The sequence below is a fragment of the Arachis ipaensis genome, chromosome B7, assembly GCF_059453495.1.
Source record: "Arachis ipaensis isolate K30076 ecotype BB chromosome B7, ASM5945349v1, whole genome shotgun sequence".
Taxonomy (NCBI): Eukaryota; Viridiplantae; Streptophyta; class Magnoliopsida; order Fabales; family Fabaceae; genus Arachis; species Arachis ipaensis.
Genome location: NC_142442.1, coordinates 101,707,255 through 101,724,160, shown reverse-complemented (window position 1 = coordinate 101,724,160; position 16,906 = coordinate 101,707,255). Strand labels below are relative to the sequence as shown.

General features: G+C 38.8%; 1 protein-coding gene and 1 non-coding gene across 2 annotated transcripts; one reads left to right on the top strand and one right to left on the bottom strand.

Annotated features, from left to right (window-relative positions):
* Positions 1–12,400: 12,400 nt before the first annotated feature.
* On the bottom strand, positions 12,401–12,784 carry LOC148553540 (uncharacterized). Its single transcript, XM_088494836.1, has one exon. The coding sequence runs from the start codon at positions 12,782–12,784 to the stop codon at positions 12,401–12,403; it is 384 nt and encodes a 127-aa protein (XP_088350962.1).
* A 1,341-nt stretch (positions 12,785–14,125) lies between these two features.
* LOC148553539 (small nucleolar RNA R71) lies at positions 14,126–14,232 on the top strand. Its single transcript, XR_015892579.1, has one exon. It is a non-coding gene; the product is annotated as a small nucleolar RNA R71 (small nucleolar RNA).
* Positions 14,233–16,906: the final 2,674 nt, after the last annotated feature.

Sequence of the window (16,906 nt, the reverse complement as noted above, 5' to 3'; positions counted from 1 at the left end):
AACATACTCATGTGTTAAATGATTAAACTGTATGCATTGAAACTTTTGTTCAAAGAAACCCCAAGAAAAGGGGATAATAATAATAAAAAAAAGAAAGAAAAAAATAATATATAATAAAAAACAGCAAAAGGGACAAAGAAACCCCAAGACGTAGTAAAGAAGAAAACAATGCATATGGGTGTGAATTGAAAAGAATGCATGAGAATGTAAAAAGAGTAAAAGTCAAGGGTAGCTAGGTAATGTATTATAGTTGTATAGGTTGTTTTATGTGTCTAGTGGATTCTAGGTTGATCAAGGACTCAAATTTTAAGCCCACTTGGCCATATACATCCTTATCTTCACCCTAGCCCCGTTACAACCCATGAATAAGACCTCATGATACTTGTAAGCATGCATTAAGTAATTGTTGATTGTTAGATGAAAGACAAATCTTGGAAAGCATGATTAGGAGAAGATTGAGTGACGAACCTTATACACTTGAGCGAATAGAGCGGATACACTTCCGTTGAGGGTTCGATGCTCAATGCTTGTTCCTGGCTTTCACAAGCGGTTGTTTAGCAAGTCATATGCACTCCTTAGTGGTATTGAATTTGGTAGGATTCATGAATTACATACTATTTTCACCTATATGCTCACACGTATTCTTGGAGGATAAATTTACTCTTGACCAAGTAGGTAGATGACTTTACATTAGTTGCATGCATCCACTTAGGTAGTGTGCATTTTATAAACCCTTTCTCATTATGATCTTTGGTCTTTTTATTTTAAGCATGAGGACATGCTTGGTTTAAGTGTGGGGAGATTTGATAAACCCCGATTTTGTGGTTTATCTTGTGCTTATTTTGGGGGATTTTATCAATATTTCTCACACTTATTCGCAAGAAATGCATGGTTTTGTGTTCACTTCCCAATATTGCTCCATGATGGAAAACATGCTTATTTTGCCTTAAAATTGCCATATTTTAATCCTCATCTATTGCCATTCGATGCCATGATGTATTTGTTGAGTAATTTCAGGAATTATAGGGTAGGAATGACCTAGAAGAGAGGAAGAAAGCATGTACAAAAAGGGAGGAACATGAAGAATTGAAATCTTGGGAGGAGTAGCAGTGGCGCGCCAGCGCACTCCACGCGCACGCGTGGATGAGGTGGCTGGAAGCGGCACGCAAGGATGGACGCATTCGCGTGGATCAGAAGATTCCTATCGACGCGCACGCGCACTTGGCATGCACGCGTGGATCTCAACAGCAATCGGCACGCACGCACGCATGGCGCGCACGCGTGGGAAGCTGCACGTGACCTCATTAAAGGAAATCGTGCCTGGCAATTTCTGAGGCTCATGAGGCCCAATTTCAAGCTGTTTCTGCATAGAAAAGACCCAAGGATGCTAGAGGGAAAGAGGGGATCAATCATTTTACACTAAGACATAATTTTTGCTAGTTTTGGTTCTTTTGTTATTCTAGAGAGAGAAACCCTTATTCCTCTCTAGATCTAGTTTTAATTTGATCTTCCCTTGTTGATTTGTGAATTGGATCTTGTTAATTACTAGTTTTGATTGTTCAATTTGAATTTCTTAGTGAAATTTTGCTTATATCTTGTGCTAGTTTTATGAATTCTTGTGAATTGTCATCTTATATCCATTTCATGAATGTTGTGAATCTTGACTTGTTGATGTTACATTGATGATTTCTATGTTTAGTTTCATTGTTTGGATGATTGTATGTTGATAATTGTTAGTGGGTACTTGTAGATTTTAATTTAATTGCTATTTTGAACATGTCTTTTGTTAATGCTTACCATGTGTTTGATGAATTGTTTACTTTGATTATAGAGTAGTCTTCTTCACTCTTGGCCTAGGCCAAGGGAATTGGGTAAACTTGAGTCATTGGGTCTCAATAAATTGGTGATTTGAGAACCCTTGGTGATCAATTTGATACTCATTGACACCAACCCACTACTAATCTAATTAGTAGGTAGGTTGGAACTTATGGGTTGATGTGATCAAAGCCATTTGACACACTTCAAGTCTAGGAGTAGATATTACGTACTTAAGACTTTTGGAAGTAGACTTAATGAGCTTGGTTCCTTATAATTATCAAAATATGGTTGTTAGACAAGGATGGTGACCCCAATTCCCATGCCTAGCCAAGAGTTGCTTTTATTATTCATATTTGAAAACCAAAATTCTCAATATTTGTCTTAGTTGTAGTTACTTGTTTGGTTTAGAATGGAATTAAGTGGAAGGTTACTTGTTCATTGGAATTGCTCATGTTTTGCTTAGTTAATTGAATTAGTTTGTTGCAATTTAAGATTACTTGCTTGTTAAGATTCCCATTTATTTTCATGCTCATAACTCACAACCCCGGATTTCTAACCAATGTTGAAGCACATGTTTGCCCATTCCTTGTGAGACGACCCGAGGTTTGAATACTTCGGTTATTTCTATTGGGGTTGAACTTGTGACAACCAAATCCCTCTTCTAAATTTGATACCCGAGGATTGTTGTTGGTAGAGCTATACTTGCAACGCGATTTTATTGAAGAAAATCTTTACCAATACACCTTTGGGCCACCATCAATACTCTAACATGGATTCTAAGTGGGTTCTATCCCTATTTTGTATAGGCTAAGGTAAAAATCCTCAAACCCTTGTGGTTATTAAATTTTATGAACCCTATATTAACATATATATGAAATTGGTTATGTTAGTGTTGTTGGGAGTATTTGGAGCACTTCGAACAAGGTGTTGGTGGTTGAAGCTTATTGGTGATGATTGAGAGCCTTGGAAGCTTAAGTTATGATGTGTTTAGGTGTGAACCGCCCTCATTAAGGTATGGTTTAAGTTTCTTTTAAGTACCGTGTGGTGTGATGAGAATTCCTAGGCTACATGCCCCTAGGATTAGGTTTGGATTGTGTAAATAGTTGTTATTAATATGTATAGGTGAAATGTGTGAATTTTCATGTTTGGTGTGTTGAGAAATTTGATAAATTGGATAATTGGTTTGTGGAATATGCATTAAAATTGTCAATTTGGGCCAGAGGCCGTGGATTTTGGGCCAGAGGCCAGGAAAAGGTAAGGACGGTAAGTGATGATTCAATTGTATGATAATGTATGAGATTGAATGAAGAATTGGTATGAAAGGTATGAGAATTTGATTGATTGATGAAATAGTAAAAAATGAGATTTTTGAAATGTGGAATGGATGTATTTGAGTTGGAATGTGTAGATGGAGTAGGTTTGGATTTAGTTATGTGTGAATATGTGACTTGAGTTGGTTTGGATTCATTTTGTTGATTGAAAATGATTGAGACTTGTGAATCATTAGAAAATTGGTAAATGTGTGTCTTTGGTAAAAACAGATTATTGGCTAACTTCGGCGGGCCGTAACTCAGCCCGTGAAGTTGGAAAACCTTTAAAATTAGATTTTTATGAAAATTCATTTATCGATCTTCCCAACGGTTCAAGAATGGTTGAAAACAAAATTTTGTGGAAAACGTTATGAGGTTTTGAAAATTAGACTGAAAAACTGATTTCTGCAACATACCAGATTTTCCGTTTTCTAATATGGATGCGTACGCAGCCTTTGACATGCGTATGCGGGCATTGGCCTCAGCCAAGTGTCTTTGCGTACGCGTTCACAGCATGCGTACACGAAATGGTCCAAAATTAAGGTCATGCATATGCGACACCATGCATGCGTACGCGACTTACCAAATTTTCACCTTATGCGTACACGGACCTTTGGATGCGTACACGGACACCCCAGTTTCAACCTGTGCATACGCACACCTCCCAAAATTTGGAAAAATGTGTTTTTATGGCTTTCAACCATTATTTTGGTCTGCTAAACCTTTATAAACTTCGATACGAGTCTAGAGCCGATGGAATTGAGGATGGAAGAGTTAGGGATAAAAACATCCAAATGAGTTGAGTTAGTAAAATTAAGAGAAATGAACAAGATGTTAAGTGAGAATGATAATGATTATGACATTGTTAATGAGAATGGTGATGATTAAGATATTGTTAATGAGAATGCTGATGATTATGAGATTGATAATGAGAATGATGATGATTTTGAGATTGATGATGAGAATGATGATGATTATGATATTGATGATGAGAATGATGATGACTATGAGATTGACGATGAGAATGATAATGATCATGAAATTGATATTTGAATTTGATTCTGAATTAATTACACCTACCTCGGTAGATGCAGTGGCATTGATCCACTTGCTCTGGGTTTGGTTTGAGTCTCCTGGGGTAGATGCAGGGGTCAGCCCCCACTTGCTCCTAGTCGAGAATGATTTAAGATTTGAGAAATTATCTGAGTTTCGGATTTCCATGGGTAGATGCAGTGGGTCGGCTCCACTTGCTCTAGGTTGAGATCCGAGATTCTGTTAACCCTACGTCGTAAGTGTGGTCGGACACTTATACCTTTCCGGATGAGCTCTCCCTCATGGATATATATATATATATATATATATATATATATATATATATATATATATATATATATATATATATATATGTATATCCTGAATGATTTTGATTTTGAGCTTGGGGATGTACGCTCACGGGAACTGTCTATTCATACCCTGGGTCGAGCTAGGTGATTCGGGTTGGACGAAGACAAAAACGACCGACCTCTTATAAGGTTGGCTCGCCACCGACCTCTTCTCAAAGAGCTCGGCCAAAATCGCTATAAGGGCCTAAGCAGGCCCAAAGCAGAAGATTACAGCCCACCTGAAGGCGACTGGCCAAAGATAAGTGGACTCACCCACAAAAAGATAAGATAAGATAACTGACTTATCTCATGAGTGGTCACTCCACACTACTATAAATACACTGGAGCACCCAGGTATAACTCACTCTCTGATTCTACACAAAAAACCTGCCTAAAGCCCATGCTAACTTAAGCATCGGAGTCTCTTACAGGTACCACCACCCTCCAGTGACCAAGGATCAGCAGTATCTCAAGATTCAGCATGTCGGACCCGACAGCTCCGATCACACTCAAAGTTCTCATCCGAGATCGACCTTCAGTTTCAGGTAACCCTCGGAACATTGGCGCCGTTGTCGGGGACCTGGAAGTCATCCCACCGTCATGGCAGACAATCCTGACAATGATCATGACTCCGGTTTGGAAGAAAGAACGCCGCATAAGAACACGAATGCTGCATCTAAGGAAACACCTCAATCTAAGGGAGAGAAGCAAACCCCAAACACAGGATCTTAGATGCAATCCGTGAACAATAGGATCGCCTTAAACAGCTCAAACAGGAAGCTGAACGACAGCGAAAGGCCGAGAGAGACCTCCGGAGAGAAATAAGACGGCGTCGAGAGCTGGAGGACAAGCTCTTAAAGCTCGAAGCCTACCTCAAAACTAAGACCATCCAATCCAGCCACGAAGATAGCCCCCACAAGGACCAAGACCGATTCACAAAGGAGATCATGAAAGCTAAAGTTCCAAAGGACTTCAAAGCCCCCGACATGACCCTGTATGACGGTACGTCTGATCCAAGCCATCATCTCAGCAATTTCAGAAGTCGAATATATCTTACCGATGCCTCAGATGCAATCTGTTGTAAAGCCTTCCCGACCATGTTGACCAAGACGGCAATAAAATGGTTCGACAGCTTGCCGCCAAGGTCGATAAGAAGCTTCGATGACTGATTCATGGAAATTTGTCTCTCAACAAATTTTCTACCGGTAAGTGTACCGGATTGTCGTCAGGTAAAAAACAACTATAGAGTGAGGTTGAATCCCCCAGGGATTGGTTGGTTGATCAATGTTAATTGGAGAATTATACTACTGTAGCGAAATCAGAATTTAATTGGGATTGCAGAAAGTAAATTGGCAGGAAACTTAAATTGCAAGAAAGTAAATAAACAGAAATTAAATTGCTGGAAATTAAATGACAGAAGCTTAAATTGCACAAAATTAAATGGGAATGGGGATTAAGCATGAAATTAAAGAAGCAGAATATAAACAGAATGGGTAGATCAGAGATGGGAATTCATTGGGTTTTGGGAGATATTAAACTCTCCGGATCAAATCATTTTCATCTCTTCCTCAATCAATGCATTCATTGACATTGCTTGGCAATCTTAGATGATTGGATCCCAATGTCTTGGCTCACCAATCTCTCTAAGCATGAACAATTTCCCAATGTCTTGATTTAATTGCTCATGGGAAGAGTTAAAGTTCGGACACTGACTATACCACACAAATTGATAGATCAAAGTATTGGTAGGATTACATGTCACTATATCCATCCAACCCTCAATCTAATCCAATGTGAGAAAGAAATTCTAGCATGAATTCTTCATCCCTCTCTCAAAGATCCGAAGAATTCTAATTATGAATAGCTTCTTTGTCAAGACAACTATCCAATTGAATTAAGATCGAAACCTTTTTAACAAAAATCAAGAGAAAAGAAAGAAAAAGAACATGAAAACTACTATTAATCCATTGAATTACAATACAGCTCCCTAACCCAATAAAAGGGGTTTAGTTGTTCATAGCTCTCAAAATGGAAATTGGAATTGAAAGATACATTCTGGAAAAGAACTCAAAGCAAAAATGAAGTAAAAAGTAAAAGTCCGTCCCAAAAAAAAGACCCCTCTAACTTAAATTCTAAACTATTTATACACTTTCTTCCATTGATCTTCAATCTATGAATTGGGCTTTTGGCCTTGATGGAATTGGTTTTCCTTGCTGTTGAGAAGAGATCTGTTTGAATTGCAAGTTCTGGTGCTTCAAGTTGGAGTCAACGTTTGATGGCTAGCGTTGACTCAAACGCCATCCTTAAAAACCAGATAATTCTGCTGTCATTGGCGTTTGACTCAACATTGGAGGGCCAACGTTCTATTACCCACGCGTACGCGTGTCTGCGCGTTTGCGCCCATCGGGTAAAAATGCCCATCCACGCATGCGCGTGCTGCACGCGTGCGCGTGGATGCAAAAATATCATTTTTCAGTTTTAAACCAAGGTAGAAGAGAGTTGGCCTCAGCGTTGGACTGGAAACGTTCCCTCCAACGTTGGCCAATCCACGCGTGCGCGTGCTTCACGCGTGCACGTCATTGCTAGTTTTCAAATCCAAAATTTTGAGATCATAATCGTGGACATTAGCCAAGGACGTTGGAGGTAGCGTTTGGGGTCCAACGTTACCCATCCACACGTACGCGTCACGCACGCGTGCGCGTGGATTGCCAGAATTTCCAATCCACGCGTATGCGTACAGCACGCGTGCGCGTCGCTATAGTTTTTCAGAATTTCCAGAAAGCTTATTTGTTCATAATGTTGGGGCCAACGTTGGATGTCCAACGCTCCCTCCAACGTGAGCATCAGCAACTTATGCAGACAATTACTCTGCCTCCCTTTTAACGTTTGAGGCAACATTGGTGGTCCAACTTGGCCACCAACGTTGCTTCTTCTTCATCTTTTCATACTCCTTTTTCAACCTCCTTCCATGCCTTCCTTCACCTATCATCTACCAATATATGCATCAAAGCTTTGCTAAAGTCATGAGAATTCTCATCATTCTTAGCGTACAAGTAATTATAGCATAATTCTCATGAAATTGCATCAAATTAATCATGGTTGAATGAATCTAGGCATAAATGAATTTCTACCTAATTTGCTTACTTATAGCTCAAGAAAGTGCATAAAACCTATTAAAAACAAAGAAAAAGGATAGTGAAACTAGCCTAAGGTACCCTAGCATCAAAACACCAAACTTAAATCTTGCTTGTCCCTAAGCAAGTACTAAATTATTGAAAAGAAAGGATGAAACAAAAGGTGATGTTCATATCAGCAAGTAATTATTATTGGTTCACGGGGTTTTATGCAGAAGATGCAGTAACTCACTTTCTTATTGATCCTTAGGAATAGAATGTCTTCTTTAAGCCTCAACTAACATACTGCTATGACTCTTATTATTCATTCATCCTTGGTAATTTCTTTTCTTTGTTTTTCTTTTCCTGTGAGCTTATTTCTCACTTGTAGCTTAGTGTCATGTGTTGTAGCAGCTTCTTATCTTATTTTTACTCAACACATATTCACTACAGACACTTGGCTTACAATTCCTCTTAAGACATTTGTGCCCGGCACCTCTTTGAGTTACTAAATGCCTTGTAACTAGGTTGCTCTTGATAATGGACTTTCGATTGATAATCCCGGGTTAGTTAACCCAAGTTACCAAATGTTAAAGCACTTCATAGAACCTAATCATCCAAGTAGATTCTAGTACAAAGACACCACAGGCATATGTCCTAAGGTCCAAGCTATTGGTGTCTAGCCTTATTCTTTGCTCTCTTCTGTTTTTGTTGCCATTTTTAGCTTTTCTTTTTCTTTCTTTCTTTTTGTTTGTTTTTCTTTCATCCAAGGACTTTTATTTGCTAAGATTCATAGACAATATCCTAGCTTACACTAAAAGGGGGACAATCTATCCTTTTATTCATTACAAGTGAGCTACTACACAACCAAACATGTATACCACCACTTACTGTTATTTCACTTCTTGCTATAATGGAACTATTCCACTTCTTGTTCAAACATTTCTTTTATTCAAATTAAAAAGACTCAGGGGACAAGACAAGCATTTAAACTAGTGAAAGTGAAAACACACACACCTAGGCTAGCATACTTATTGCAAAATTAAACACAATGAAATGCACAACAACTTAAGCTACAAATTGACTATTATCATGGGCACATTCAGACTTCCAATTTAGAGCATTTCAAAGCGGATGGAATTAAGTAACAATACAACCTCTTGGTGTTGCCTTCTAGTTGCTTCCTCTCTACTATCACCATTTGTGGCTTTTATGTCCTTCTTTTTGCTCTCAGCTAGTGGTGTGTATTCCTTCCAAGAGTTTGATTGAATTCCTGCAAGTTATTGAAAGTTGCTTGTTCCCCAAGCACTTGGGAGATTTTTAGCATGCATGTATATTTGTAGGCTTTTGAACTTAGATTGGTGTGTGAACACCAAACTTAGTTTCATGCCTTTTGCAGCAAATTGAGTTTTATGCAGAAAACATCAAGTACTTTTATTTAAGAAAGTAAACAATGAACCATAAAATAACTATGAACTAGATAATAGACTGAAAACCAGAAAACAAACAACTTTTGAGTAATTTCTCTGATTGTTTGGAGCTTATAACTAGTTACGCTGAGGGCGCAATGTGTTCTTAATGAAATCCATGGTGGAACACCAAACTTAAATTTACACATTCACTCTTAAATTTCTTTGGTGTGCAACACCAAACTTAGCTCCTAGCAATGCAGAGAAATCTCCTTACTCTCTTATTGACAAGCTATGAAAAGAGAATTACCTTTGGTTGGGTTGCCTCCCAACAAGCGCTCTTTTAACGTCACTAGCTTGACAATTAACTCTTTCAGTTGAGTTTGTATTTTGTCTTAGGCCCTTCCTTCACATCACCCAAGTAGTGCTTGAGCCTTTGTCCATTTACAGTGAAGGTCTCCTGTGATTTTTCTACCATAATTTCTATATGTCCATAAGGAGAAACCTTGGTGATAAGAAAAGGACCAGACCACCTTGATCTTAATTTTCCAGGGAAAAGTTTCAGTCTGGAGTTATAAAGTAGCACTTTCTGTCGTTCCTCAAAGCTTCTTGGTGCCATCTTGAGGTCGTGTTTTTTCTTTGCCTTTTCCTTGTACATTTTGGCATTTTCATAGGCTTGGGATATGAATTATTCCAATTCTTGCAGTTGCAAGAGCCTCCTTTCACTAGCAGCTTCACTATCAAAATTCAATAACTTGAGAGCCCAGAATGCTTTGTGTTCAAGCTCTAATGGCAAGTGACAAGACTTACCATACACCAGTTGATATGGAGACATCCCAATTGGTATTTTAAAGGTTGTCCTGTATGCCCAAAGAGCATCATCCAGCTTCTTCGACCAGTCTTTTCTTGAAGCTCCCACCGTCTTTTCCAGGATCCTTTTTAGCTCTCGGTTGGATACTTCTGTCTGGCCACTTGTTTGGGGGTGATAGGGTGTAGCAACCTTGTGCTTCACCCCATATCTCAGAAGGAGGGCCTCTAGTGGTCTATTACAAAAAAGGCTTCCTCCATCACTGATGAGTGCTCTGGGAACTCCAAACCTGCTAAAGATATTCTTTCTGAGGAAGTTCAGGACCACCTTGTTGTCATTTGTAGGGGTTGCAATGGCCTCCACCCATTTGGACACATAGTCCACTGCCACCAAAATGTAATTGTTTGAGTATGAAGTTGGGAATGGTCCCATGAAATCAATCTTTCATACATCAAACAGCTCAAGTTCCAAGATGAATTACTGTGGCATCACATTTCTCTTGGGCAGATTTCCAGCCCGCTGACATTCATTGCAGTTCTTTACTAGCTCTCATGCATCTTTGAAGATGGTGGGCCAAAAGAACCCGCACTGCAAGACTTTTGCTGCGGTTCTTTCTCCTCCAAAATGGCCTCTATAGCAAGAACCATGACAATTCCATAACACTTCCCTTCCTTCCTCCTCTGAAATACACCTTCTGAGCAATCCATCTAAGCATTTTTTGAATAAGTATGGCTCATCTCAAATGAAATACTTTGCATCATTGATGAGTTTCCTCGTTTGATGCTTGTTGATCATTGAAGGAACTTCCCCGGTGGCCTTAAAATTAGTAATATCTACGAACCAGGGTGCCTTATGAACCAGCATTACTTGCTTATCAGGGAAGAATTCATTGACACTTGATTTGAGGTTGCTATCTTCTTCACAAAGAATTCTGGACAAATGATCTGCTACTTTATTCTCCACTCCCTTCTTATATTTAATCTCAATGTTGAATTCCTGCAATAGCAAAATCCACCTTATCAGTCTTGGTTTTGACTCTTTTTTTGCAAATAAATATTTTTGTGCTGCATGATCAGTAAAAACAATAACTTTAGATCCAATGAGATATGATCTAAACTTGTCAAATGCAAACACTATTGCCAGTAGTTCCTTCTCAGTAGTGGTATAATTCCTTTGAGTTTCATTTAAAACCTTGTTGGCATAATATATAACATGCACTAAATTGGCTTTCCTCTGTCCGAGCACTGCCCCAACAGCAAGGTCTGATGCATCACACATCAGTTCAAAAGCAAATTCCGATCAGGTGGGGCAATGATAGGTGCTGAGGAAAGTTCTCTTTTCAGTGTTTCAAATGCTAGTGTGCACTTTTGATCAAACACAAAAGGTGTATCAGAGACTAATAGGTTGCTCAAAGGCTTTGCAATTTTGGAAAAATCTCTGATAAGCCTTTTGTAGAAACCAGCATGGCCTAAAAAACTCCTAATTCCCTTGACATTACTAGGTGGAGATAATTTTTCAATTAATTCTACCTTAGCTTTGTCTACTTCTATGCCTTTTTCTGAAATCTTATGGCCAAGGACAATCCCCTCTGTCACCATAAAGTGATATTTCTCCTAGTTTAGAACTAGGTTTGTCTCTTGGCACCTTTTTAAAACTAAGGCAAGATGATTTAGGCAATTAGGGAATGAATCTCCAAAAACTGAGAAGTCGTCCATGAAAATTTCAATGAACTTTTCAATCATGTCTGAGAAAATAGACAACGTGCATCTTTGGAAAGTTGCAGGGGCATTGCACAATCCAAAAGGCATGCGCCTGTAAGCAAAAACTCTATATGGACAGGTAAATGAGGTTTTCTCTTGATCTCTAGGGTCAACCACTATTTGATTGTATCCCGAGTATCCATCAAGAAAATAGTAATATGCATGTCCTGCCAATCTCTCCAGCATCTGATCCATGAAGGAAAGTGGAAAATGATCTTTCCTAGTTGCCTCATTGAGTTTCCTATAGTCAATGCACATCCTCTACCATGTTACTGTTCTTGTGGGGATGAGTTCATTCTTCTCATTGGGTACAACTGTTATCCCTCCTTTCTTTGGAACCACATGGACAGGGCTCACCCATTGGCTGTCTGAAATGGGATAGATTACTCCTACCTGCCATAGCTTCATAAACTCTTTTTGGACCACTTCTTTGATGAAAGGATTCAATCTTATTTGGGCTTGAATGGAGGGTTTGGCATCATCTTCCAGCAAGATTTTATGCATGCATATGGATGAGCTTATCCCTTTTAAGTCAGCAAGAGTCCATCCAATGGCATCTTGGTGCTTTTGCAGCACCTTGATTAATTCCTCTTCCTATTCTTGACTAAGGGCAGAGTTGATGATCACTAGGTAACTTCCATCACTTCCCAAGTATGCATACTTGAGAATAGGAGGTAGTGCTTTCAACTCCAGTTTGGGTGCTTCTTTCTCCGTTTTCCTCTCCTTCGATGTGCTTGGAATAGACACTTCAGCTGAGTTGACATCAGCAACCTCAACATTTAACATGGAATTACCCTCTGTCATTCAAGTGCTTCTTCAAAGGTTTCTTGCACCATAGTTTCCACTGCATCCAACCTCATACACTCTCCCAGTGACTCTGGTGGATAGCTCATGGCCTTGAATACATTAAACACCATTCTCTCATCATGTAGCCGAAGGATAAATTCACCCTTTTGGACATCAAAGATGGCTCCAGCAGTAGCTAAAAATGGCCTCCATAAAATTATTGAAGCCTTAGCTTCTTCCTCCATATCCAACACCACAAAGTCAGCAGGGAAGATGAAGTCTCCTACTTTCACTAACGAATCTTCTACTATTCCATGAGGGAATTTGAATGATCGATCTGTCAATTGGAGTGCAATTCTTGTTGGTTTAGCTTCCTCAATCTTCATTCTTTTCATCATTGTTAAGGACATCAAATTTATACTAGCTCCTAAGTCACATAAGGCTTTTTCAACTGTTATTTCCCCTATGATGCAGGAAATTTGGAAGCTTCCTGGGTCCTTCAATTTTTGAGGCAATTTATGTTGGATGATAGCACTACATTCCTCAGTTAATACCACAGTTTCATCATTCCTCCAGCTTCTCTTCTTGGTCATTAATTCATTCAGAAACTTAGCATAAAGTGGCATTTGCTCTAGTACCTCTGCAAAGGGAATGTTGATCAGAGGTTTCTTGAAAATATCTAAAAATTTGGATAATTGGCTATCTTTTGCATTCTTCATTAGGCACTGAGGGTTAGGAGCCTTTGGGGCATATGGCTTTAGAACTTCCTTCTCCTCTGATGGGTTGGAAGCAGGTGTTTGTGCTTCTAACTTGGCATTTGGGCTGCCCTTTTCCTTCTCTTCTCGGGTCTCCCTTGAAGTCTCTCTCAATTCCTTTCTGCTTCTGAGGATAATAGCTTTGCATTCCTCTCTTGAAGTTATCCTGGTGGAATTACCTAAACTGTGGCTAGGAGCTTGCTAGACAAGTATCCAATTTGTGCTTCAAGTTTATGAGTGGCAGCATCTTGATTTTGCAAATTGGATGTTACTTCCTCTTGGAATTTCTTCATGTCTTTAAACTCCTTGCAATGGTTTGCAATCATAGCTTCCATCTTGGCCATTCTTTCATCATCAGGTGGTGATGGTGGGTTGAAATTGGGGTGTTGAGAGAGGTTGTTGTTGCTTAGGTATGGTGGATGTGAATAAGTGTTTTGTGGGGTCTGGTATGGTTTTTTGTTGGAGTTTTGATGAGTGGAGTTGTTATACTGGGTTGGATTTTGGGATCTGTGATCTGGGCCTTGGTTTTATTGGTTTTCCCACCCAAATTTTGGGTGGTTCCTCCAACCAGAGTTATAGGTTTTAAAGTATGGATCCTTAGCTTGCCTAGATGAGTTTCCAAGGTAATTAGCTTCCTCCCAGTTAACTCCTTCTTCTATGTCCAAATCTCCTTGAGGTGATGATTGAGTGTGGATAGCTGCAGCATGATTCTTCTCCATTTGCTTGGTTAATTCAGCCAGTTGCTTAGTGATCATCTTATTCTGGGCCAAGATTGCATCCATATGGTTTAATTCCAAGACTCCCCTGTTGTTGCTTCTGTCTGAGGCATAAAAATACTCATTAGCAGCCACTGTCTCTATAACATCAATGGCTTCTTCAATGGTCTTCTTCTTGTTAAAGGAACCTCCAAATGAGTGATCTACAGCTTTCTTTGATTCATGATTCAGCCCTTCATAAAAGATATGAATTTGCACCCACTTATTAAACATATCAGGGGGGAATTTCCTTGTCAAATCCTTGAATCTCTCCCAGGCTTCATAAATAGTCTCACCATCCTGCTGTCTGAATATCTGCACTTCAATTCTTAGCCTGTTTACTTTTTGTGGAGGATAGAACCTTGTTAGGAATCTATTCATTATATCCTCCCAGGTGGTCAAGCTTTCCTTGGGAAAAAATTCTAGCCATTTTGATGCAAGAAAATGGAAACAATAGCAATCTATAGGTGTCAAGATGAACACCATTAGATTTAACTGTGTCACATATCCTTTGGAATTTAGTGAGATGCTCATTATGATCCTCTTGGGCACTTCCTCCAAAAAAATAGTTGTTTTGCACAAGACTTATGAGCTGAGGCTTAAATTCAAAATTATTAGCATGGATGGTTGACTTTTGAATGCTGCTATCACAATTTCCTGGATTTGGATTCATGTAGGATCCCAGAACTCTCCTCTCTTGTCCAGCAGGGTTGGCTCCACCTCTTCTGGCATGATTGTTCACCTCTCCTTCATGATGGGTTTCCATATCATCCTCCATGGTTATGTCAAAGTCTTCCTCTTCTTCTTCTGCACCAACAACCCTCTTTCCTCTTGCTTCCCTTCTTAATCTCAGGAAGGTTGTTTCCGGTTCACTATCAAACGAGGTTGAAACCTCTTTTCTACCTGTCATACAAGTAGCACAACAAGCAGTAAGCAACCAGCAAGTGAAGGATTCACAATTATTGAAAAAGTGTTGTTAGAGCAATTAAGGCAAATAATCAAGCAGTTAATAAGTTAGTGGGTTAGTTTTACTGGAAAGTAAAGAAGTAAGGTAAAATTAAAGAAAAACAACTAAAAAATTGCAGAGAACAAAAATGAAAAAAATAAAATTAAACTTCAATTAATCACAAGAAAAGAAAAGTGATCAATCTAGTGATCCTTCAATTTAGTAATTGTTAGTACAAAACCATTCCCCGACAACGGCGCCATAAACATGATACATGGAAATTTGCCTCTCAACAAATTTTCTACCGGCAAGTGTACCGGATTGTCGTCAAGTAAAAACTCCCTGTAGAGTGAGGTTGAATCCCACAGGGATTGATTGGTTGATCAATGTTAATTGGAGAATTATACTAGTTGAGCGAAATCAGAATTTAATTGGGATTGCAGAAAGTAAATTGGCGGGAAGCTTAAATTGTAAGAAAGTAAATGAACAGAAATTAAATTGCTAGAAATTAAATGATAGAAGCTTAAATTGCACGAAATTATATAGGAATGGGGATTAAGCATGAAATTAAAGAAGCATAATATAAACAGAATGGGTAGATCAGAGATGGAGATTCATTGGGTTTTGGGAGATATTGAACTCTCAGGATCAAATTATTTTCATCTCTTCCTCAATCAATGCATTCATTGACATTGCTTGGCAATCTTAGATGATTGGATCCTAATGTCTTGGTTCACCAATCTCTCTAAGCATGAACAATTGCCCAATGTCTTGATTTAATTGCTCATGGAAAGAGTTGAAGTTCGGTCACTGACTATACCACACAAATTAATAGATCAAAGTATTGGTAGGATTACATGTCACTATATCCATCCAACCCCCAATCTAATCCAATGTGAGAAAGCAATTCTAGCATGAATTCTTCATCCCTCTCTCAAGGATCCGAAGAATTCCAATTATGAATAGCTTCTTTGTCAAGACAACTATCCAATTGAATTAAGATCGAAAGCTTTCTAACAAAAATCAAGAGAAAAGAAAGAAGAAGAAGATGAAAATGATAAACCCTAGTTTTGTGGTTTATCTTGTGCTTATTTTAGGGGATTTTATCACCTTTTCCCACATTTATTCAATAAAATAGCATGGTTTTGTAATTCTCCCTTGAATTGTGCTTAAGTGTAAAAACATGCTTTTTAGGGCCTTAAATTGATATTTTAATTCACTTTAATTCCATTCGATGCCTTGATGTGTTTGTACAGTGATTTCAGGTTCATAAGGCAAGTATTGGATGGAATAAATGAGGAGAAAAGCATACAAAGTGGAGAATGCATAAAGAAACAAAGATTGGGAATGCATCAATGGGGGCGCACGCGTACATGGCGCGCACGCGCAGAAGTGATTTTGCATAGAGACGCGCACGCGTACATGCCGCGTACGCGCGGATGAAGAAACATCCAATCAACGCACACGCGCACATGGCGCGTACGCGCCGATACTAACACGTGACCCACTTGAAGGGAAAACACTGGGGATGATTTCTGAGCTGCCCAGGCCCAAATCCAACTTGTTTCTGAGTGTATTTCATGCAGAATTGAAGTCCAAGCAAGGGGGAGCAATTAGTTAGTCAACATGAGCCTTTAGTTAGTTTTCTAGAGAGAGAAGCTCCTTCTTCTCTCTAGAATTAGGTTAGGTTTAGGATAAATTGTAATAGATCCATGTTTAATTCTTTGCTTTCATCTTGTTTCTTCTACAATTTCTCATTTCTATATCTTGATTTTCTTAGTTGTAGTGTTAATTTCCCTCTTTGCTTTCTTTTGTGATGATGAACTCATGTTGGATTTGGTTTACATTTAATGCAATTTGATTTTGATATTTCTTTCATTGATGAATTAAGTTGTTAATTTACTTTCCTTGCAATTATTAGTTGTTAGATTTATCATTCTTTCACTTTTACCATGCTTTCCTTTATTACCCACCAAGTGTTTGACAAAATGCTTGGTTGGGCTTTAGAGTAGACTTTGAGCATTCTTGGCTTGGAAGGAGTAATTAGGCAATCTTAAGTCATGA

Excerpts from the sequence above, each read along its gene's own strand:
- LOC148553540 (XM_088494836.1), bottom strand. The coding sequence starts at position 12,784 with ATGATGAAAAGAATGAAGATTGAGGAAGCTAAACCAACAAGAATTGCA.